This window comes from Copadichromis virginalis, linkage group LG20 (assembly GCF_057382275.1).
Source record: "Copadichromis virginalis isolate Kocher_CV1m ecotype Utaka linkage group LG20, C_Virginalis_male_GT1.1, whole genome shotgun sequence".
Taxonomy (NCBI): Eukaryota; Metazoa; Chordata; class Actinopteri; order Cichliformes; family Cichlidae; genus Copadichromis; species Copadichromis virginalis.
Window position 1 is genome coordinate 17,388,632 of NC_140637.1, and position 25,560 is coordinate 17,414,191.

A 25,560-nucleotide genomic window follows, 5' to 3' on the forward strand; every position below is an offset into this window, starting at 1 on the left:
TTGCAAAAAAACGACTAAATTTTAATATTTGTATTTATTAATTTGTTTTTCTGACATTAAAAAACGTTTCAAAGAGAAGAATGAGAGGAAGAGACGGTAAGAGAGGAACAGTAAATTAATAATTAATCACAGGCGGCAATAAATTGATAAATGGATTGTCATGATGCTTTTTCATCACAGTTCATTGTCAGTCTGTAAAGATGATATCAGTTTATCGTGCAGACAGGGAATGAAAAGCTGCCAACTTCCAGTTAACAGCTTTATTCTGGAGACCACAGCTCGCTGGATGCACATATCCTACAGATCTGATTCACATTTCATGTTACGTGATTATATGTTCTCTGACTCCGGTGTTTCCATCATCCAGCTAGGATATTCTTCCAAAGGACCCTGCAAAACACAGAACGATGAACACTTTTCAGATATTTTTTTTACTTTTAATAGCAAGTTTTTTAAACTTTTTTTTTTTTTACAGGTGCAATAATAAGCTTTCACCGCTCGATCTCACAGATAAGTATAGACAAAGATTTTGTGTTGGTCCCTGCTGGTTATTGGAACAATACATCACTGCTGCCACCATATTGTTCAGTGGGAGCTGGACCATGTAATCCGTACATATCCCAAACCCTCTGAATTTACAAGTGATTAAACTGTTCTGGTTAGCTATAAATGTCAGAACTGTACAAAAGGCTTATATTCTGTTGATAACTGTAATATTTCCACAACATAATTATAAAACACAATAATAACTCAATATTACAGCTCTCTGCAGATGCTTTTTCGACCAACAGGAATACTCCCATACTTGTCATGTCTTGAGTCTGTTATCTTCAGTGCTGTGGTTCATGAATGGCTTTTAACTTTATCTTTTGGGAATCTGCAGACAAAACAAGTCCATCTGAACAACACTGTGGAGGTCTGACGGTTTCTGTAGATACAAATCAGGAATATATGTCAGTTAGCTGTTACTGAGCTGTTAGTACCATGAAAAATACTTAACAGTCAGATAATTTAGGACAACTTAACACAGTAACACAAACTGTGACAAATACCATTTTGTGTCAGGATAGTCCATGCAAATTAAGTCAGTTTTAAAAACAGACTGCTTATTATGACTATTGCTTTTCTTTCACTAGAGCATAAAAGATCAGCACAAACATTTATGTTCAGTCTAAAGAGACACATGTCACAAGGCCTGATATAGCATGTGTCTAAGGGATATCATCAGAAGATACCAATTCATATCAAAATTCTCAAAATATGACAATAATTGTTTAATGTTTGTTTTTAAACCTTTCTTTTCTACAAGCTTCAGCAAGCAGAATCATGGTCTGAATGCACTGATGTGCCAAACATATTTGATTTGCCAAGAGGATCTATAAACTATCAACTCTGTATAGGCTCCTTTTGCTAGCCAATTTCTTTTTATTTAATTATTTTTATACATGTATGGTGTAATAATGCCTGAGCCGACAGCTGGAAGTAAAGAGAATACAAAAGAAAATAGAAAAGGGGACAAACAGGAGAAAAGATAAGATCACAGGTCAAAGCACAAAGAAAGCAAAAGGACACACTGTCGCTGAAAGAGAAGAAAAACAAAAAAACAGATACACAAACAAACACACACCCATCCACGTCAAGTTTGTTTTGTCCTTTTATTACATCTACCATAGACAGCATCTGTACCGAGGCTGCAGGTCTGGAAGTGACAGAGGCACCATAATTTTAAATACAAGGAACATTCAGTTTGTTTGTTTGCTCGCTTTTTTGTAACTATGTTATCTAATTGGGTATCAACAATCATATAACTAACACTGATATTAGTACTGACTACTACATTTCTACTATCATAACATCCCTAACGCGTCTATATCTACATTAGACGACAACCAGCCGTTGGCATAAAGTAGCTTAACATAAAGACAGGAATCACCTGAAAGCAGCTAGCAAAAGAAGCACCTACCAGCACTTCTAACACATAACACTGTTTAAATGTAACACCAACAATCTGCTGTTAATTAAAAGGGTGCTGTGAGTCAAACTCTTTCTTCAGGCATCCATCCATTCCACCTAAACCCCCACAAAAACAAATAACTGGGACTTTCTATACTTTAGCTTTTACTTCCTTTTTTTAAATGGCCAAAGACTGAAAAGGCACAGCCAGCCAAGAGTTTCTGATAAGTTGTTTAACTGATTGATTTTCATTTGTTCTGCCAATCATGTACAGCTAAGATGCAACCACTTCTACTGGGCTCTCATGTTTCTAATTAGGAGAGTTTTATGAGCTGTAAGCAGCGACTTTGTGCAGGCAGAGGAAACTAATGTCTGTTGTTTAGCTTTGGGACTTCAGCCTTACTGTCTTACTTTGCTGCCTAATACAAGCATGGTAGAAAATCCTCTCTGCTATCTCTCTTAGCTCTAGTTTGAACAGAATTTTGACTAAAAATGTCACTGCATGATTTAAAGACATCAATCTTTTCCATTAATCTTAAAGCCAAGTTACGTCAAACTCCACTGTTGGCTTATAACAACTGCTAGCATTCAATTATTTTCAATGAGAAGTCGCAGTGCTTTTAGTGTAGTTCACAGACATGTGAACAAAAAATTGGTTTAAGAAACAAAGAAAACCACATCTTTTACTGAACCCGTGTGAAGGGCTGACCCATGCACTGCTTGCAGGCTCCATCTGGCCAGTCACCATGGGCCACCAGGTGCTCTACCCCGAGTACCCCACAGGGTGGGGCCCCCGTCACAGTGTTGCTTTGTATATTAAAACCACAGTAGTCTCATCTGAATAAAGTGAATGGGAATACATAGAAAACAGACCCGCTTATTGTGTAAGTGTTGTTTGTTTACATTGCTGTTCTCATATTTACATCACAGAGAGCCATAACACTTCCCTGACCCCAGACAGATGCAGGGCTGGTGGCGGTGGACACACAGCAGAATGCCTCCCATGTGAAAAGCCCCTTTGTTTTGGAACTACACCCACCAACATTTTTCCAACGTTATTCAACCAAGAAGTGAAATGTATCCTTGGCACAGATACGCATAATTACAGCAGCAGGTTTTACAAGGACAGGAGAAAACAGAGTGGAGAAATCTCACACAAGCATAGAGAGCATGCAAGTTTTAACTTGCCTGCCTGCCTGCCTGGGTTTGAACCTGGACCCTCCTGCTGTGGGACGGCAGCACAAACTATGGAGCCATCGTCAATATTTTTTTTCCAGCTATCTTCATCATAAAACATGTAATTTTAGTGCTAAGCTAAACCACTGCTAGCTAAAGATTAATTTTTAATTGACAGGAATAGGAGTCAGAAATTTTAATGTGAAAAATGTCAAACTGTGTCTTCAAAGTCAAGGACTGGGAAGACTGAAAACACACACACTCTCACCTCTGCTGAGCAGCTGCAGGTTGCGTCCCTCCTCCTGCACCTGGAGCTGCAGCACTTGTTGCAGCAGCTCCTGTCGAAGTGTCTCCTGCACTAAACCCATGCGCTCCAGCTTCTCCCCATTCAGGCGCAGTAACGCTCGGCCTTTAAGGTGATGACAAAGTAATTTTTTACAATTAAACTGTAATTCATGAATTCACTAGTGGAACTGTTTTTCTACTATCTCAGACCTGTGATGGCGTGGTGGGAGAACGCTTCCACATAGGTCAGGTAGTTGTGTGGACAGTGTTTCTTCAGCCACTTGCACACATCTTGTTGAGACCAAAGAACAACAGGACGGATCAGGCTGGGCTGTGTTGGGCTTGTGTGATATATCCCATAATTGTCACTGGAGCGGTACTGTAGATAAGAAGGCAGACAGGAAAACATACAGATAAATGGAGAGGGTTAGTGATATAAGGGGACATTTAATGCTTTTTTTCCCCTTATGTCTGTCATATGTGTACCATTGGAGTAGAGGACATTCACATCAAACTTGGGTAAAGCTGCACATATTGAGGTCAGAGTATGTGCAAATTAATAATAATAATAATAATAATGGATTGCATTTATATAGCGCTTTTCAAGGAACCTAAAGCGCTCTACAATTCCACTATTCATTCACTCTCACATTCATACACTGGTGGAGGCAGCTACAGTTGTAGCCACAGCTGCCCTGGGGCAGACTGACAGAAGCGAGGGTGCCACATCGCGCCATCGGCCCCTCTGGCCAACACCAGTAGGTGGCAGGTGAAGTGTCTTGCCCAAAGACACAACAACCAAGACAGACAGAGCTGGGGATCGAACCAGCAACCTTCCGGTTCACAACCCCCTGAGCCATGGTGAGTGAAACCAAAATCTCAGGTTTAAAATGGCACTAAATACACAACTTCAGAAAGTTTTTCTACTCTTGGATCCAAATGATGTCAAACAGAGTGCATATACCTAATATTGTTATTACCAGGACACACACTGGCTTTGAGCACAGAAAACCATCCACCACCTTTTAAAATCATGTGTTTCTGAGGGGCAGCCAATCAGAACAGGGGCAGGTAGCTGAAGTAGCTTAACAGAAGAAGAACACAGAGGCTACAGCAATGCTCAGTCTTAGATAAAAAAGGATTATTTTGAACTTTAAATCTTGAAATCTACAGGCACCAACCACAGAAGACGTAGCTGTAGCTCAGGCGGTAGAGCAGGTCATAGGTTAATTGGCAGGATGGTGGTTTGATCCCTGGCTGCTCCACTCTGCATGCCAAATATCCCTAGGAAAGATACTAACCCCAAGTTTTTCTCTGATGAATGTGTGTGATTGATAGACAGAAAGCACTCAAGCACAGAAAAAAAGTGTTTGCGTGGGTGAATCAGGCTCCTTGGTTTGCAGCCATCTCCCTTGTTGCTGTGTTTAAAAATGCCAGGTTGATTCTTGTGAAGGAGTTTAACCTGGTACGAGGTACTGCCACCAAATGCAAAACCCCCAAAATGGACTTGAATCAAGCTGAGCATGTGCTAGTGAAAAAGAGGCTTAAGGAGATTTTTCAAATAGAGAGATACAGCATTTTTCAGAGGTGAGATCTGTTCAATGACTCAAAGTCCTTTGCACTATTACTACACTAATGTAAAGAGCTTGGAAATATAAGCAACTGAACTTCTTCAAGTCTCTTGAAGACATTTCCCCTCTTATCCGAGAAGCTTCCTCAGTTCAACTGAAAAGGTAAAATGTCTTCAAGAAACATAACAAAGTGCAGTTGCTTTTCTTTCCACGCTCCATAGTTGACAATGACCTGGATGCCTGAGAACCTACACAGATATACTACTACACTACTTCCACTTCTTTGGGTTCAGTATTTAGGTCTAAGACATGCCAACAGGAGGAGCCAGGGATTGAGTTAGTGAATCATCCTTCAATTAGCTGAAGGCCAGTTCTACCTCCCTTGTGCACACTAGAGACTTGTATCCCTTAATTTATCTTTTAAAAAAGAAAGTCTTAAACTTCACACTAACATGTTCACACAGGGGACATACTGTACTGATGTGCTTTGTGCTGAGATAGATAACCTACCACAGGCATATCTCTCATTAACTGCCAAAGATATTCAGTTATCGGTGGCATTTGACTGCTAGGAGATGTCTCCCATGAAAATATATCCAGAGGAACGGCACAAAATTCAGACTCCATTTAAAACCTGAATGAACCTTAAAGCTCTTTTAATCTTTTCGCCTGCTGTTGCCGCTGTGCATCCATACAACCCACATCTATCATGCGCTGTGTACAAATCTGCACACTGTCTTTTATTCGCTGTACATAACATGTGCACACAGCCAATTAAGTGAGCATCTGCTGGGAGGATTATAAGATGAATATTGAGTATCACATTTCATTTCACATGCCTTATATACATCAAAAGATGACAAGTTTGGGCCTCTACAGGGCTAGAACATGTTTCAGCCTCATTAAAGAACACAGGGGCGATCGTTGCCATATGTATAGGCAGTGTAGGCACATCTGTGTAGCTGTGAAGTTCCCTAGAAGAGTGGCGAACAAGCAGCAGCAACAGCAGCAGAAAAAGCACACAAAGACATGCATGTAGGCCAGTGTCATGTTGAGATTCAGCTCTTTTATCTTATAGATGTACAGGATGCAAAACTGGAGTTGTAATCAAGCTGCGCCTTTGATCAGCCAATCACTTTTTAAAAATGTAGCAAGTTCAGCAGTTCATTTGCAAGATAAAAAATATCACATCTGGCTGATGTGCAAGAGTCAGTGGAGCAAATGTTTTGCAGGAGGGTCTGCCTGATATGTCAGGATGCAGTGGTGTTAAAAACATTCTTATTCTCAAAATAGAACCAAAAATGGTGAGTTTGATATATTTTTTTAAGCATGTTCATCACTTCACCAACAATTTTTTGATCCATAGGATGTCAGTAATGATTCATTTCATTAAAATATAATATTAGTAATAATATGAATAATAGCAAGAAGAATGAAAGTATTCAACTCCTTTTTTTTCTTTTTAGCCATCAGAATTACTGTCTGAAGGCCAAGAAAGATGCCCAACGGATTTACTTTACCAAGTGGATCATCACGGCCTTGCCGTAGTGGTCCATTTGATTGACCTTTATTATTATTTATTTATTTATGTATTTTTATTTTCAGTTGTTACAGACGGGACAGTATTCCACTCCTGCATGAATCACAGACTCTGGAGATTTTCCATAACACAATGGTGATCTGCACTAAAAATCGAAGTAACTAAAAAAGAAGTAGTTTGCTTGCTTTTGGTTTTAACACCGGAGTGTAGTGCAATCATACAGATACTGAAAGTATATCAACAATATCCATCCATTCTCCTCCTTATCAGGAAGCCGGAGTACACATGCAAACACAGAGAAAACATGCAAACTACACTCGGCCAGATGGAGGATTTGAACTCAGGACCTTCAGTAGTGCTAACCACCACACCACCATGCCACCCTGCTTATTTTTAAGTCTCCTTTATTGTGATCAGCAATTAATTTGTGATGAAATATACAAATGCCTTTGACCTGTTCACAAAACTGATACATAATGTGAGTATTCTTCTATTTATTTTTGAGGAGAATGAATGACATTGGGCTTCGAGCTGTGAGCTGAAACAAAACATTAATGTTTTGCGAGACGTTTTTAATCAATAATCACTTTTGGGTTGTTTAATGTAATCTAATATATAATGTTACACAATTTTTAAAGACATAGAGGAGTTTTAACTGTGCACGATGTCCTGTGTGGTTTACTCGCACACAGGGCGACATTTATAGTCTTTCTGTCACGACATTGTAGTCCTCAGTGTGAGCCTCACCTGGTGAGAGTTTTCAGATTATGGTAATTATGGTTTTTAGCTGGAATATGCTCTTCACCAACAATAAATAAGAAGCCAGTTATTCTGTTTGTTTTTGTATTTGGCATAGCTGAACACTCAATAGAGGATTTGGGGTTTGGAGCCGAGTGCACTCAGTTTGTTTTCCCCCCCTGTGTAAATTTTGTTTAACACAAAGAACAATAATTTGTCTTGAAGTTTTCACACAATAAATCAAGCAGCTAATGATATTAAACTTTTATTTCTCCAAAAACATGCCATGCTGATCAAGAAAGTGACCTATTCTGCTTCACTTCAGAGTGTTTACTGCTTTCTGATTACAGTTTTGTCTCACTGGGAGGTTTACTGCCGAGTCTTTTTGTGAACGGGCATGTCGGACGTGATGTGCATCATTTTCACTGACATGCTGCAGATACTGTTGCTGTGGCAATGCAGTTAATGGGGATCTAAATAACAAAGAAAGACACATTCAGAGTTTGAATCAAGTATTTTTCTGGCTCTGACTGACTTCTAATGCACCATGAATACTTTTATGGTGAGCTTTTATCTTTAGACTTCCTTCTCACCCTCTGGATTTCCTTTCATCACTTCCATTTATGCAGCAAACAGTTTTTCCTAACTTCACACCCTACCGTTGTAAAAACCTGAGCCCTCATGTTTGGCGTGTATATGAATAAATGTGGTTGGAGTGATCGCACAAAGGATTTCTACTTATTGGTATTTTTTAAACATTGTTTGATTAGGAGTGAACATTTCCCTTAATTCATTAAAAATAAAATGAGTCAGATGTCCTTCAATATGCAAAACAATCCCCCCAAATCCCAAAAAGCTCCATTTCTAATTTGGCTGCAGGTTATGATTTTTCATTATTAATTGTTTTGTGAATAAAACGACTGTTTGCCCAGTAAAATGTCAGAATATGTGAAAATTGACCACAGTCATGTAAAGTAGGAGTTGTAAAACTTTTTGAGGCCAGAGATCCCTTAGAGGCAGAACAAGAACCATCGCAAAATCCTAGCAATGATTTAGTTGGATAAGGGTCACTTGAGGACTAATTTAAATACACTCACTGACCACTCTGTTAGGTATGCATCTTCAACTGCTCGTTAATGCAGATATCTAATCAGCCAATCACATGGCAGCAACTTGACCTCAACGACCTGCTGAAATTCCAACTTAAAGCATGACGTGGCTGTTGGTGCCAGACAGGCTGGTCTGAATATTTCAGGTCAGAGGAGAATGCCCAAACTGCTTCAGAGAACCAGTCGTTAAAACCAAGGTTTGCAGATGAGCATCTCTGAATGCACAACATCTTGAAAGCACATATGCTACAGCAGCAGAAGACCACACCAGGTACCACCTGACTTAGAATCAGAAGTTAATATATAGTTTATATTCTCACTAAAAATTCTCACTAACCCACACACATAAATTATGAAGTCATTACCAAAAACATTCCAAATAATTTTCCTTTCAGCGGTTACTATATGTATTTTGCTGCTCTGAGTCCACAGCTGTGAAGTATAAAAACACTATAGAGACCATAATGAGTGTTTGGATGCCTGTGAGAGGTGGCAGAGATGCATACTGACAGAGTGAATACGAGAACAGCATGCCAAAAAAAAAGTGGAAAAACTTAACAATGGAGGAAGTGAAAATACTGTAAACACATTACAATGCAGCACAGACACACAACACCGATTAAGTTCATGTGCGTCGAGACAAAAATAAACAGACCACTACTTTATGTGCATCCAAGAGGATTGAAGCAAAGACATAATGCATTGCATACAACTATGTTATCAGCCCAGCCCAGTTCTATGTTTGCAGCTTTAGCTTCAGCTTGTAACAGCCTTTTAAAGAGCCTTTCATGGGGTGAAGACAAAGGCATGGGCTCTCTGACTTGTAACCAAGAGCTTTAAATGAGGCCAGCTTACAGTATAAATGGATTGTCTCTGCTGCCCAAACTGGCTGTGTGAAGAGACAATGCTGTATCAGATAACAAAAAACTATTAATTTATACCGGAACAGAATGACTAGTGGAAGTAGATATGAGGACGTTTTCACGCGAGAAGATCTATAGAAATGGCTAACTGTTTATTATCCTGAAACAACAGGCACAGGCTGGATACTATCAGGCAGTTAGGATCAAAATAAATTCAACTTTTCTCTGCTCTCAGTCAACAAGCACAGTGGTGGTGCAGCATAGTGTGAGCATAGGAAGACCTGTGCTATTTAAAGCTAAAAGGCTGTTAGAGCTCACCAACCCGCTGGGGAGAGGGCAACTTTCATTCTCTACTAACAAAGTGTCCATTTACAACAATAGATGATGACCGGCTGCATTTGTCAGACTATGAGGTTTTTTTTATATTTCAGACTTTTCCGTGGAGAAATCTGAGAGGAGAGCTGCCAAACGGCAGCAGGGGTTTTTGCATGTGCTCATATATTGCTAATGCAACAAACACAGCAGTTTCTTGTATGAGCAGTGCAACTTTTTCATATCTGCATGCAAGAAGTCAGTGGAATGGAAAATAAAAAATAAAACCAGAAACACATAACACCACTAATTTCTTGATATCGCCATTGGTGCAGTTTACATAAATCACAGTAGTTATTTTTAGTGAAATACAACAGTGCTTAATAGCCATGGAAACTGAATGGCTATAAATGGTTATTATACTGACATGTAGATGTGGATTACCCTCAATTTATTAAACATATTGATGCATTAGTAATTTGAAAAATCTCCCAGGCACAGGCACTGGCTCAGGTCCAGGAATTATGTCTTTTAGTAAATATCAAACAGTGTGTATGATGTGCAGAAAACAACCAGCAGAGAGTACACACTCCAGCGTGTTCACTGCAAGGCGAGGACATGACGTTGTAAACAAGTTTAAGTATCTTGGACTCAAAATGAACTCTATTTAACCTTTAAAAGTCCTTCTACTAAGTTATCTAACATCATAAAATGCAACGTTAAAAGATTTTGCTACCTGGCCACTAACAGGTGGAACAACACTTTATTCAGTGCAAACATATTTCAAAAAAGCCACTAAAAGCTTTGATTTTCAAAAAAGTAATTTTCATTTCATCCTGGTAGCATCAAATAACAACAACAATATTTTGATCTTAGTGGATTTTTAAAAATGTATATGCTTAAAAACATAGGTGACTGTGAAGTAGCTCATGTCAGTAAAAAGAACTAAATATTTCCATTGCTTATTAATTGTAATAAAGCAGAATTCCTACTTTTAATCCACATTTCAAACAGCACATTGTGGCAAACCAGTTCTATAGTGGTTTTTAACTTTGGATGATGCAGGACTTGGATTATTCTTTTGACTTTGTGTGTCTTTGTGTGCTTTTGAATGCAAGCTACCCAGGGGATGCGGATCTAAATTAATCCAGCATAATTACTTAAATAAACGATCTTATATTTTCCTGCTAATGTTCATTAACATGCACTGTCTCTGTTACATAAACATATAAAGTAAGGCTTTCTGTCATGAATCGCTGTGCGGCAGGCAGGAGTTGGACCCAAAATGCAGGACTCAGGAGGAGTCCTGCATTCAGCCCCCCGGAGACAGGAGGCTGAACGGGCCCCTCGGACCCTCCAGCTGACGAGGCGTGAGGCTGGACGGGCCCCTCGGACCCTCCAGCGGAGACAGGAGGCTGAACGGGCCCCTCGGACCCTCCAGCTGACGAGGCGCGAGGCTGGACGGGCCCCTCGGACCCTCCAGCAGAGACAGGAGGCTGGACGGGCCCCTCGGACCCTCCAGCAGAGACAGGAGGCTGGACGGGCCCCTCGGACCCTCCAGCAGAGACAGGAGGCTGGACGGGCCCCTCGGACCCTCCAGCGGAGACAGGAGGCTGAACGGGCCCCTCGGACCCTCCAGCGGAGACGGGCGGCTGAACGGGCCCCTCGGACCCTCCAGCGGAGATGAGGAGGTGCTGGCTGGGCTCACTGGAACCCCCAGCGGACGAGGTAGATGGCGACACGGGAGCCGCGGAGTGCTGGATGAGCTCATCCGAGCTTCCAGCAGGAGCCGATGTAGAGCCAGAGAGAATTGGGACCCCGGGCTCAACGTTAAGCTGGCTAGAAAACTGCACTGCTACGGGGAACTGGGCCAAAGGTTCAGGTGCGAGCTGAGCTGCTGGACACACGGGGACCTGAGCTGCTGGACACACGGGGACCTGAGCTGCTGGACACACGGGGACCTGAGCTGCTAACGGTGGAGAAGTAAATGACTGCACAGGGGACTGAACTGATGTCTGTAGTAACGGTGGTGGTGAGAGTGGAGTAGGTGGTGGAGTTAATGACTTCACAGGGGAATGAACTAGAGGTAGTGACGGTTGTGGTGCTGGTGGTTGAGTGGGTGACTGTGCTAAAGGAGGCTGCACTGGGGACACTGGAGACTGCACTGGGGAAAGCAGGGCTGCAGGAGGCTGCACTGGGGACACTGGAGACTGCACTGGGGACACTGGAGACTGCACTGGGGACACTGGAGACTGCACTGGGGAAAGCAGAGCTGCAGGAGACTGCGCTAGAGACTGCAGTGATGGTTGTAGTGGAGGTGTGACGGGTGGAGGAGTGGCTGAAGTGGCTGCGGGTCGGGCGGCTAGTGGCTCAGCTACAGAGCATATTAACGGCAGGGCTATGGGTTGAATGTCTGACTGAGTAGCAGCCTGAATGGCTGGGTGTAGTGATGGTGGTGGTGGAAGGGAAACAGGTGGTAGTGTGGATGACGGAACTAAGGGCGACTGAGTGGCAGACCGAACTGATGACTGAAGCGATGGTAGAGGTGAAAATGGAGCGTGTGGTGGAGTTAATGGCTGTGCTAGCGGGGACACAGGAGACGCAGCTTGTAGCTGGGCAGCTAAGAGAGCTTCAGGAGGCTGGGCAGCTGATAAACTGTTCACATTACCGTCCGTAGCACAAAACACAGCCCCTGAACGAATAGTTCCACGGTTCGACACAAAAAAAGAGTCCTTACTCACCACAGCCGGCGATGTACAAGTCTGAATGTCCGGCTGTGGGGTGGCGCGCTGGCGGCGTGGTCGTCGTTTCTTTTTAGATTATGGCTCTGACGGGCCGAGCGGCTCCACATCCGGCCCTTCAGGCAGGTGGGCAGTAGCAGCTGGGGGATGAAGGTGGAGCTCATTTTGGATTAAATCCTGTTCGAGTGGGTGGAGCGCACTGAGTAGCCAGGGAAGACCAGAGATTAAACGCTGTAGTTTGGTTTCCACAGCACAGCGAAATTCCTTCCCCTCATGTTCGAGCCACAGATGCAGGAGTCTTTCCACGGAGTAGATTATGTCCAGACGCAGTTCTTCTGGTGGGTTGAGTGCTGCTGGGTCCATATCTGGTGACGTCGTACTGTCATGAATCGCTGTGCGGCAGGCGGGAGTTGGACCCAAAATGCAGGACTCACAGACTCGAGGGAATGAACTCAAAACACAGCTTTATTTGCCGGTAGAACAAACATACAAACTAAACTAAACTGGGAAGCCACAAACTAAGAACTCACAGCGAGACACAGGGAGATCCACACACAGCATGAGGGACGACGTCACGCCGAACAGAGGGAGACGCAGACAGAAATACACAGAGGGTTAACGAGGAAAGTGGGAACACACGGGGAATACAGGTGACACTGATAATCATAACGAGACAGGGCGGGGTGAACTGAACATGACATGTACGGGCGTGAGAGTCACAAAGTAAACAGGAAGTGCACAGAGGTTCAGACAGGAGGAGAGAGAGCACGGGGAAAACACAGACATAACGGGCTGGGGAAACATGAAACAACCACAAAGGGAGACGAGGGCTCATAAATACACAGGGCACACAGGGGGGAGAGAGAGAGCACGGGGAGAACTTGGACATAATGGGCAGGGGAAACATGGAATAAAACATAAGGAGAGACGAGGGCTCACAGATACACAGAGGGGCACACAGGGGGTAAAAGTCATGAAGGGAAAACACTTAGGGAACAACACAACAGGGCAACTCAGAAAACATGGCCTAAATAAGGAACAAAATACAAACATACAAGAAAACTAAGAACACTGGGCCAACATGGCCCAGGACCATGACACTTTCATATTGGTCTTCTCTGAGTCCTTGTGGATGTTACATGTTATTACAACACCTGTAAGTCATCCACGGTGCGTTGAGGTGGTTATCTCCATGTAGTGAACTGTGTTACAAAAATCAATGCATTTGGAATGAGATACAGAGAGAAGTGTATATATCCACACACATTTATTTTGATGCCTTCAACACAGATCAGCAAAGCCACTGGGACAAATAGGATTGTAACATCATAGACATAGTGTATGGCCTACAAGAAGCTCTACATCTATGTCCAGATAGAGTCTGTTTATTTGGCTAAAGGTGCTTAAATGCTTGATTTTCTGACTGGCCCTCTTGTTTACATTTCACCACAGTCACATCTGTGACCATTAGTTTAAGCAGTCATGCCTGCAACCAGCTAATCATGCCCAGATAGGTGGCCGTGTTTTCAGATAGGCATATACAGTAGTTCACGTGAAAAACTTTAGTCGGAAACTTGTCATTATTTTTCTCTGCAGTATCAGAAAAACCTTTAAAATGAGTGAAAGAGTAAAGGTTTCAATGTCTGACCTGAGAAACTATCGGCACAGGACCTTTCTCCTTTTCTTTGATTAGGTTTGCATTCTTACATTTCTTGTTAATTTTTTTAGCAATTAAATTAATCTTTAACATATTAGAATTCCAAAGTAAATATATATGGTTTTCCTAACTCTGGATTTGTGGCAAACATCATCAAGCTTAATTAGGCAGAAAGAAACATATCACCCTGAGCTGCAAGAATAAAGAAAACCTAAGGGGATTATGACAACATGCACCAGGTGCGCTTTTCGACATGCTGAAGTCATGTAGGTGCTCAGTACCTGCAGGGCCTCGGTCCCCGGCTGCTGTAGCAGCTTCACTGTTCTGCCTCCCGCTGTTTTCTGTCCACGGCCGTCATGCCAGGTCAGGTTCCCACCTGTCCGTCGACTCAGCTGGTGCTTAAAGTCCTCAGGCAGAGCCCTGTACTCCACAGCTGGCCTGCAGAAACTGAAACTGGATGCAGCTGGAGAGATAAAGGGAGGGGGTATAATGATTAGACAGGCAGACCTGCTGACAGTGTAAAAACAGCATGGGACTACTTCCCTACTCCCTTGCTCTGCATGACTTGGAAACAAAAGGCAGGATTGAAACCATATGGATAACCTGCCATTCAGGAATGGTCTCCTTAGCAAATTTCTGCAAATCTGCTCTATTGACACAAACCAGGCTTGAGTTAGTTATCTGAGCCTTGATAAAATCGTAGATGAATCCTGGAAGTCAGCGTTCAGGTACCACAATTACTTTGTGAAAAGCTTGTAGAGTTGTGAGACATGCCACTTTCTCATCATTAGGATGAGGCCTGCAGGCAGATATCCAAACTGACTCAACAGCAGGTGGCTTCCCAACATCCAGTAATTAAAGAGTGTGCAACTACAGTAAACACGCTGTTACTGGCACAGATTCTGGCAGAAAGCCACGGGTCATTACACATTCATGTGCCAGATTGGAAGGATTTTCTTACCACGTTTGAAGCTCCGTGTGCAGCTTGTGTTTGCGTGTGCGCTAATGTGCATTTTCAATATCTTAAGTTGACTAAGAGAATTTGAAAAGAGGACAGAACGAGAGAGGCTGTCAGGGGGAAACGAGGTTTTGAGGAGATGAAAGAGTGCCTTCGTTTCTCCTGCTTTGTGCTTCTCTTTTCTGTCATTCACCATCTCCCACCGAGAGCGGAGCCATTCTGCGTCTTGCAATCATCAAGGCAAACCAGCACTATCAGGTTATTACGAATAAAACTTGGTGTGCGATTTTTGGTTTCTTTGAGGTTTTACTCGAGGCATGTACGAACCCTCCTTCAGAGTGTTACTCACCCAGGCTGCCGCTGTAAACACAAATGTGCCCCTTTCATGGATGTAGTATGCATAATTAAGACTATTTGTCAGAGCCTTTTCCCTTCAAATGGAGAAAAAAAAACCCTTCTCTTTAAAAAGTGCCAGTACTGGAAAGGAAACACTTTCATGATCAAAATCCTTACTAAACAAATTATGAAGTATCTGGCCTGCCTGCAATATCTTTAATCCTGTATTTTGGATGAATATAGTTAAATTAAAGCTCTTATTTGGGGTATTTAAAATTTTGACTTGGCACACATCTTTACCTATCAGAAATATGCACATCAGGACTTCAGAAGCTGGGAGTAAATTCAATTAAGAGCAAGCCAAGGCAGAAAAGTGACCACAGCAACAGATGATGGTGGCGATGCTGGATGCGCTGTCCATTTCAGCACCGTGTCACTGACCATCAGCGACCCCCTTCTGTTCCTTTCTTATGCATAATATTCTTATAATGTCTGAATGCATGTATATGACAGAGTCTGTTTTTAATAGATTTAATGTGGCAGCGTTTAGCTGCACTTTATTTCAGAGAGCTCTTTCCAGCTGAGGCCACTTACGTAACAGATAAACTGGTTTAGCAAGTAATGAGTTAAAGTAATGGAATCAGCGTGCTTTAGATTTCGGCGGAATGCGAGTCGGACTATTTAGAAAAGAGTTACTGATTATTATTATTAATAATATTGAAGTGTAACCTTCCTACCGTCTACAGCCATGATGTTTTCTCGGAGACAGCCTAGTGGAAGTCTCCCATCTTCTCCGGTGACCGACACACGGGCTGCGGGTCCAGCTCTTCCCCTCTGTGTGCGCTCCGCTCACCGACAAAAGTTTCACTGAGGTCTGGCAGGAGCAGCGACGCTCCACATCCTCTGACCTGAGCTGCTGGGCTAAGTGGGGATTTAAAAAATAAACAAACAACCACGTCTTAAAACCAGCTCACGTCGTCCTCAGTGTCACTGGCTGCTGCTGTCTGTGAAGCCGAAGTTGCAGAAGACTGGACAAGAATGTCCCCGAGCAGCTGGCTGACTGGTTCCGCGGGCTCAGGCGGGCGCGAGCATGTGCGCGCGCGTGCGTATTTGTGTGTGGTTTTCGTCCATGTCGTGAGAATCAGATGCGCGGCTTTTTCTCAAGAGCATGCATGAGCACAGCGAGCTCAAAGTGCAGCCCCGGGCCCTGTAATTAACGCAGCCAGTGGAGACTCTGAAAAACAGCCGGATGAAAAGGCTTCTCATAGCTGCAGCATCCACCATAAGGAATTCCCCTTTGCCTTTTCTTAAAGAAAGGGAGCTCTGTGCGCGCCCGTGGGCACTGCGCCCTCCCTGTGATGGACCCTCTATGTCGGGTCTGTGCAGAAGAGCTGCAGGACGGTGACTGTTCCTGCTCACACCTGCCCTTGCACTCACTTTATTGGCCACATTTGGCCGCAGAGTAAAAGAGAGACCTCCGTAGGAGCAAAAGAGCACAAAACTTTAAGCATCCAACATAACTCAAAATACAATCAAAGCCATGGAAAAGACTATCTGTCTTTCTTTCTTATTTCTCTCACTCAAAACAAAAGGAATACGAACAAGATTCAACAGTGTGGTCTGTACAGACATGACAGCATCACTCTTGTTACACCATCACCAGCCTGAAGACTGACAGAAGGCAGAGTTGCTCCTTGCTTTCATGCTGTTTACACCAGCCATTTGAATATCAAACAACAGAAAAAATACACCATAGAAAAAACCCAGATTACTGCTGCTCACTGGATATTTTTCTCTTTTTTAGATTAGTACCTGAGTGGGATGCTTGTGTTTGAAAATCTCAATACATCCTAATTTCTGAAATATTCAGACCAACCTGTTCGTCAGTAACAACATGCTTCATTCAAAATCACTTAAATGACCTTTCGTTTTCATTCTGATGCTCAGTATGAACTTCAGCAGGTCATATTGGCCTGAACACATTGAGTTACTGCCATGTGATTAGTTCATGATCATTCAGTCACAAAAAAGAGAGAGAAAAAAAAAAGAAAGTTCAGGTGAGAGAGCCCACAGAAGAGGCGTCATTAACCACAATCAGAAACAGCAGGGTGGAGGTGGGTTGCAAAGTAGCAACCATAGGCCGTCTAAAGCACCTTAACCAGTGCATGCTGTGTGAGATTTGCAGATAGGATGTGTAGAAGTGTTCCAGCTTAGCCATCATCTCATATAGGCTGGCACTGAGATCAACCTATCAGCCAAAATTGCAGATGAACCTGCCTCTGTGACCTGCCCAAGAGAAAACAAAAAGCCGTACCAAAAGCACCTTTAAACATATTCGTGACCCTCCTGAATCCCTTCACAAAATGAATGCACACATGTTGATTTCTCTTTAATGTATGCACATGCTGAGGATAGATGATACAACAGCACAAAGGTTCACTTACTCTAAATTTAAGTGCACGAAAAATCTTTTATTTTGTATTTTTAACTCATCCCTCTTAATGTTAAAGACTGTAAAATATCACATTCTCATCAGGGTTTGGTTAATAATTGTGTTTAGCCTCCCTGTTGTTTGAGGATATGATGTTTGGGTTAGTTGTCAGAGTTTTAGTTTTCATCTTATCTTTTGTTTTAGTTTGCGTCTTTTATCAATGTTAATGGTATTAGTGTTTCCCTAAAGTGTCATGTCTGTGTTAATCTCTTTAGTTTTTCTTCCCAGTTTTACTTTGAAGGTTTGTTTTCTTTTATGTCCTGTGTCAGTTTTGTTTTTTTCCAGTTCTAATTGTTTTCACCTCCTTCACTTCTCTCCTGCTTCATTCAAGTATTTATAGTCCTTTGTCCTTTTATAGGTGTTGTGTTGTTTGTGTTGCCTTGCTGCCTTCCAGGTGAAATTCCCTGGTGTTTTTGGTCCCCATTGTTCTTTTTGCGTCTAGCTGTTTTGGATTTATGTTTTGGACTTTGACGTGCCCTTCAGTATTAAAAACTTGTTTTTTGTATAAACTCTGCCTTTTGCATCCTACACTTTGGGTCTTCTTCACCTCCACAATCACCACAGAGCCACCAAGCTGTGACACAATCAGTCCATCAATCAATCAATCAACCAACCAATCAATCAATCATCCATCCATCCATCCATCCACCAATGCATCCATTTTATTTCATATTCTAACCTCAACTCAATGTATTGCAGTTCCAGACTGTGGTGTTTTCTCATAAAATATTTACATAACCCCCCAAAAGGAACTAAAAACATGAGGATAAAGTGAATCTTCTTATGCTCTGCCTTACTAGAGCTTCAGGAGATAGCTGAGGGATTGACCCCGAAGGTCTCGACTAGAATTTCTTTTGGTTCTCATTTGTATATTTATAAATATTTCATGCTTTTATATCAGGCTGCTCTGGTTTTATAACGGTTTGGCTGAACTCTACAGAACATCAGGAAACAACCCACTCAAATCATGACACTGTACTCATTTGACAGCACAAACAAATACAAATGAGTGCTATCAACTTACAAAAGCACAGATTAAACTGAGTTTTTTTTTTAAATCCTCTATCATAAAACATGATTGTCCTGCTGTTTCAGTGCTGTAGGTGTGTTAATGAAAGCAGATTAGAGAGATCAAGGTAGCACAGGGGTGTCCATGGTGCTTGATCAGTGAAATATATACCAGGTATTTATCACTGGATAATCTGCATAATTAATTAACTTTAAAAAGATCAGATAATATGGCATTTTTAACCTCAAAATGTTTCAAAAAGGAGAAAAAATGGGAAAATGTGACAGAAATAATAAAGAAAATCTAATCCTAGAATCTGCACACATAAAAACAAATCATTTGAGTAAGTAAAAAACTAAATAATGAAAGAAATATTGATTCCACAACAAAAAATGTGTCCTCATTAAAAAATCGAGAACAGAGACATATTTTTAGTCTGGTTTAAAAGGAGAATGTTGAGCAGATGTAAGTTTGTGGAGAATTCAGACAATCAAGGAGTGCTCCATGAGCTGGTTTTGAATTCTACAGCAAGCAGACAATTAAATGATGACCCAACTGATCTCTAGACTTATATTTTTAAAGTAAAAGATGCTGTAACACAGTCATTTCCTAACTTTGGGGATAAATAAAGTGCTTTGTCTTATTGTTGTTCTAAAGATTTGGATTCTGTACTTTTACTCCATGTGTCTTACACATTATCAAACACCATTTCAATTCAATTTTACTTATATTGCACCAAAATTTGAAAGCAGAGATCTCAAGTAATATTAATATATATATAATGACAAAAGTTGGATGGACACATAAAATATGCTACAATTCTTTCTACCTGAGATTAAATTCAAAGAATGTCTTTAAAATAAAAATAAAGTTTGACATTTTGGATTTTGAGAACAAAGTTTACTCTCTTTATAGAGAGAGTGATTTCACTGCCTCCATCTCACTCTATCACAATCCCTTACCATATCCTCTTTCATTACATCCATGAATCTTTTCTGTTCTTCTTCGTTGCCTCCTGCCTGACAGCTCCATATTCAGCATTCTTTGTCCAGTATATCCTCTATCCCTCCTCTGTGACTGTGTCTCCAAAATGCTAAATCTGAGCTGTCTGATGTACTCATCCTGGTCACTCCAAGTTGAAACCATAACATCTTAAACTGTGCCTCCTCCAGCTCTGCCTCCATCAACACCTCAAAGTGTCAAAATATTGTAGTGATGTTAATGAGTTAAGTCCTGCATGGACAAAAACAAATTCTCAGTTAATGCTGTCAGTTTTTATAAGGTCATGTGATATTAATTAGGACTATTATCAGGAGACTTCTTATTCATGTTTGGTAGTTTAATCAGTATGTCTTTTTTTAATCCGTGGTTTTTATTTGACAGAGATTCTTAAAGAGCTCAAAGGTCTAATCCATTGAATGCATGTGTTGGTGCAGAGAGCTTTCATTTCCCAATTATAGCTTCCAAAAAACGGTAGCCGTGTAGAAGGCTTTCTTCTCTGATATGTAGTGAAGTAGGGGTATTAGACTGTAAAATCTGATAAGCTGGCTTTGCTTAAAACATTATGCAAACTCGTTGCCTGAGAAAATAAGTAACATCAGCTTAAAAGGGGTGATTTATAATAATGTGTTTACTTTGAGCATGCAGTATTGGAGAAGGATAAGTCATATAAAGTTTTTATGGTACAACAAAGCAATGAATCTCTTTAATATTATGTTAAATGCATTCTATACAACCTCAGTTTAGCATTTTTTTTATTAGACAGGAAAAAAGAAAGCTGGTCTTCTTCACATTTAAACACAAACCCTGAACATGAACATTGACTGCGAGTCACCGGTTGCTACTAATATAAAATGTTGTTGCACAAGAATTAAGGACTAAACAATGCATGACTGAAATAATGATCAACTCTATTAAAGATTTAAAGTCAAACATTAACAGCTGCATGTGCAGAAGTGTTCTAGACTGAGAAAATGCGCTTTAAACATGTATATTATGGCATTATTGTGACATCGTAGAGCGTCATATTAAAAAAATTAAAGTATGTTGTACAGCTCTCTACATTCTCTTTCAGATGCTTTATTACTCCATATGTTTCTTTTTTCAAGTTCAACTGTGACCTTGGGTGCTAACAATAAAGGTCTAGGTCAAATGTTTAACCAGCCTAGGTATTTATGCCTTTATGCCGAAGGTCTCTTTCTGTTAAATGGAACCTTTTTTCCTTCGCCCTTCATTGGGGTTCTGTCTATACTATTCCAGGGTCTTTCTATTATATTATAAAGCACCATAAAGTGCTTTGAAAAGCTGCACTGTAAAAGTAATTAAAGGGCACCAAGCAACCCAGCTAAAATGAATTTAACATTTTGAAACTCCCTTGCTTATTCAGTCAGTCAGTAAGTCTGACAGAGACACGTTGTGCTTTACTTGGTGAGTTTAACAGGTGCAGCCAGCACCCGTCACGTAGTTTCCACAGTTTCTGGTCTTTAAGCTAAGTTGCAATTTTTAATCATTGCCAAAATAAAATTTTAACAGTGTTTCTTTAAAGGCAGGTGTGTCAAACACAAGGCCCGGCTCCAGAATCGACTGATCAAGGTCTCTACACTGGGAATAAAATTTTTGTTTGGCAGCTTTTCCTATTGATGAAGAGCTCTCCCAATGCTAGTAATACTAGCAAAGTACTTAAGTGATAAATAAACAATTATATGACACAACATTTCCCATTTTTTCACCACCTACAATAAAAATGTCTATTTTCTTTTACAATGCGTAGTTCATATGTAGTTAAACTTTCTTAGAATGATGGATTGGAGAGCTTCTTTGGTATGGCACACTTAAGATCAAAGTGAGGTGTGTACTGTGCATGTGGCCCACAATGTAAAATGAGTTTAACATCTATTCTTTAAGGCATGGCAAAAGACATACAAGCATTTCACGTTGCATATCAAAACTGAGGATGGTTGCTTAAGGACCCAGAGGTCCCTTCAGTATATAGGGCCCTTTATTCCTAGCTACACAGTTGTTCACAGTGACAGCTGCTCACAGTGATAACACGCTCTCTCTGGGTTTATTAGAATCAAAAGATGCCAAGGATGTATGTAAGGAGGAGCCCCCTGCTGTTTGCTGTTGCATCATGTGGTTGATGTTTATTTGAAATGATTGCACGCTAGATGACAACATCTGCCAGACATCCTCCCACTATCAACACAGTGTTCTTCAAATTCACTGCTGATGATCGCTGCCTGGCCTGATTTTTCAAAACCCCGGTCCAAAGGAATGGCATTGTAATTTATCTAGACTATAAAACCCAGCTGACTGGTTTGAGTTTAATTGGCAGGGTGTGGACATGAGTCGTTTCTGCAAAATCTTCTGAGGAAACAGACTGCAGCATCAGTGCTCCTTTTAAACTTTAAGCATTGGCACATTTGGCCTGGTTAGAGCTCTAAAAGATGAAAGGAACTGTTTGAATTAATAGTTTCCACAGGAGAGAACATCAAAGAGCCTCAAATATTAATAATAGACATTTGAGGCTTACACTCAGCAACCTGGCTTTGTTTTAATGTTTGACTGAGGAATTAGATTTTTTGGTCAGTCCAAAAAAAAAAAAAACACCCAAAAAACCCCACTGGGCTCAGTTTGTTTAAATAAATATCAGACTGTAACAGTAAGAGATGCAGCCAGAGCCAAAGTTTCTTGTATTGTGATCATATTCCAAATTTTTTTTATCAGTTGATTGCAAAAACAGAAAATTAGAAGAAAAAGGGAGACACTGGAGTGAGGTGTAGTTAACACAAGGGGGCAGTCTTAGTTTGATAACAGTGAGACATTGTGCGTAGGTTGATTTTGTGAAACATGGGACAGGATTATATGAAATGTGCAATGTGAACAACACAACACACAGCAGAAATCCAACTGAGGCCACAAAATACTTAATTACCATCATTATTATTAAATTATTCACATTGTTTAGTCTACATCAAAATGGACTGATTCTACTGACTTTAGCTCCATGTTTTTATTCATGGACTCTACTAAAGCTACTCTGCGTGATCCACATTTAAAAATAGTTGGAAAATGAACCCTTTTTATCCCACTCATCTCTGGAACTGCTTCTCATTAAAACCTGTTTTCTTCTGATTGGCTGTCCTTCACAAACACAAGGTCTGGACTTCTGGTAGGTGGGACTTCTGTGCTCACAGTCAGACCTGTATGTCTGAGATGATCATACTGTGGATATTCACACTCTTTGAGATTCAAAAGTAGACAAAAACGGTCTGAAATTGAGCATTTAGAGCAGTTTGATGGACTCACAGGGATCACTCACACATACACTGACCTCTTTAGTCAGTTTGCATGTTTTCCTCGTGTTTGCATGGGTTCTCCCCAGGCACTCAGGCTTCCTTCGACAGTTCAAAGACAGTTAGTTGGAAACAATAAATTGCCCATAGGTGTGGATGTCCGAGTGAATGTGAGCGTGAATGGTTGTCTCTGTCTCTGTGTTAGCCCTGCGACAGACTGGCGACCTGTCCAGGGTTGCCCTAAGACAGCTGGGATAGGCTCCAGCGCCCCCCACAACCCTGAAAAGGATAAGCAGAACCGAATGGTTGGATGGATGGATGTGTCACAGTATATAGAATGAAAAAAATCATAATGGCTCCCGTTTAAAACTATCTAAAGCATTCAAATAAATTAAAAATAGCTGAAAATTGACTTATCAGCTGTTTGTCTTTGAAATATCATTAATCTGTAAAATCCAGCATGTTAATACAAAATAAATGACACTTTTTGCCCATCTTTCTTCTGCGTGTTGCTTTTCTAATCTGTTGAGAAGGATTGCAAAATAATACGGTTTTTTTTTCAGTCAATCTGTTGAATAAATTTTCGATCAACAATCCAAATACATTCTTAACCTTAGCGAGACTGAAATCATCAGAAATTTGCTGATCAGTGGGTTAAATTTCTGTCAACAAGCTAACATCAGTTAACCCACTAATGCCTTTAGCTCTAGGGCTAAGAGACAATAATGGAAGAGATGGCATCTCTTCTGTTTGAATCAAATCAACGAGGAAATCTGCAGAGTGCTAAAGGATCCCCAAAGGCCGTCCAAACAGGCATTTAATTATCCAGCTGTCTATATGTGAGTCTGTAAATATAATGAAAATATACACCGTGGAAAGAATCCAGGAAATCTCAGGATTTTCTCTGTTGTTCAGATAGTGAAATGCTGAGTCAGGACTCCAGCTGAAACCTGTCTGTTTCTTTTTGCTGCATTAAAGTCTTATATGATTAACTAAAAGTTAACTTAAGAGTTTTGGACAATTCAGCACCTATTGCATGTTTCATGAGATTTTTAAGTTGAACTGTTGAGCTGTTTTGTAAAAATGGCTTTGGTGCAACCATTTAACCAGAGTGCTGCCAGTGCCTGAATGATTTGCCCCAACAACTATACTCTTTTTTGATACATACATAAACACAGGTTAATAATCACTCTCTGTGGTTTGTTATTAGTATGCAGGCTGCTGAAATGTCATCTTACGGTTTTTGATTGAGCGACAAAATACTTATGAATACAAACTCATGAATTAAACAAAGGAAAAGGGTACAGAATGCAATGTATTTAAAAAAAACAGTCAGTATTGTAGAATGTTTTTCAGCAATGGTAAAAAAAACAAAACAAAACTGTTCCACACACAAACAGAAAACGTAAGACTTTTTATCAGCAAGACAACAGAAAGCAGGAAGGATCACAGCGGAAAAAAAACGAGAGCTTTCTAAGCCAATTTGTGGCAAAACAGTTTTTGCATCCGTATGGAAATGTGTGTGTGTGTGTGTGTGTGTGTAGGTGTGTGCGTGTGTCTCCAGATGTGTACACAATGCTATGAGTCTGGCACCGACAAACACACTAAACCTCTTAACAAACCTGTGAAGTGCGCCGTGACCCCTGGCTCCACATGTGGCCACTAAATTAGGTTTGCTCAGGCCAACATTTGTCTTATTTATTGACTAAATCTTTTGAGAAGGTGAGAAGAAGGGCTCACAATCAATTCAGCATCCCAATTAAACAACTAAAACACTAAAACACTGACTTAAAAATATGCCAACATGGATTCACCAAAAGCCGACGGATTTGACATGAAGAGATTTAAGAAAGCACATAAAAGTGGACACACAAGCGCAGGAAACAAGCTCCAAGTTTGCAAGGCGCTGTTTGTTCTTTCACACAGCTGTGAATAAACAATAGTGGATTAAGACCACTCTAAGAAACAAAAAAAGGGCCACAAATAAAGAGGAAGCTGTAACATTTGCTACAGTTATCATGATGAATAAGTGCTGCACTGACTTTGTAGCTGTTGCTATATCATCATATAGCAGAAAGAAACAAACAGGCTGCTGAGGATTTGAAGCCAGACTCGACTCACAACACTAAGTTTACTTCACTGCAAAAAGAAACTATAAATAATATATAGATCTTTTATACACTTTGGATTGTGCTTCAACTCAATAGTGATTTAATTTGCAAATATTATATGAGTCAGCACTGTTGGGAAAGTGCTGCAAAAGCCCCACAGTCCTGCAACACAGACTTAGCTGAAAACTTAAGGCACACACAAAGAGATTTACAGGCCAGTTCAGAATTTGGACGGTTGGTGTTAAAATTAAATAAGCACAAAAAAACAAAGAAAGGAGAAACAACAATGCAGCTCCCCATATGCTGCAAAGTTATATGGTGCTCAGTTATTCACAGGCATGCAGGACTAACCCTGCGTCCACCAACAGCTCAAGTCTGACATAAGCATTATGACGGGCAGGTGAGTGGAGGCTAA

The 25,560-nt window shown here is 41.0% G+C and overlaps 1 protein-coding gene across 2 annotated transcripts; it reads right to left on the reverse strand.

Annotated features, from left to right (window-relative positions):
* Nucleotides 1-15: 15 nt before the first annotated feature.
* Nucleotides 16-16,609, reverse strand: samd10a (sterile alpha motif domain containing 10a). Of its 2 annotated transcripts, XM_085444113.1 has the most exons (6): nucleotides 15,977-16,598; nucleotides 14,227-14,408; nucleotides 3,625-3,793; nucleotides 3,398-3,538; nucleotides 806-928; nucleotides 16-390 (listed from the first exon to the last, which is right to left on the reverse strand). In XM_085444113.1, the coding sequence occupies exons 1-5, from the start codon at nucleotides 15,987-15,989 to the stop codon at nucleotides 831-833; spliced, it is 603 nt and encodes a 200-aa protein (XP_085300239.1). In that variant the 5' UTR covers nucleotides 15,990-16,598; the 3' UTR covers nucleotides 16-390; nucleotides 806-830. The 2 variants fall into 2 exon arrangements, with proteins under 2 accessions (XP_085300239.1, XP_085300238.1); XM_085444112.1 differs by lacking the exons at nucleotides 16-390; nucleotides 806-928 and adding an exon at nucleotides 935-3,234 and having other exon boundaries at nucleotides 15,977-16,609.
* Nucleotides 16,610-25,560: the final 8,951 nt, after the last annotated feature.

Bases quoted from the DNA above. Each gene is read 5' to 3' on its own strand.
- samd10a (XM_085444112.1), bottom strand. The intron at 3,539-3,624 runs GTCTGAGATAGT...ATCACCTTAAAG, and splicing joins CTCCCACCACGCCATCACAG to GCCGAGCGTTACTGCGCCTG. The intron at 3,235-3,397 runs GTGAGAGTGTGT...TTTATGATGAAG, and splicing joins CCTGCAGCTGCTCAGCAGAG to ATAGCTGGAAAAAAAATATT.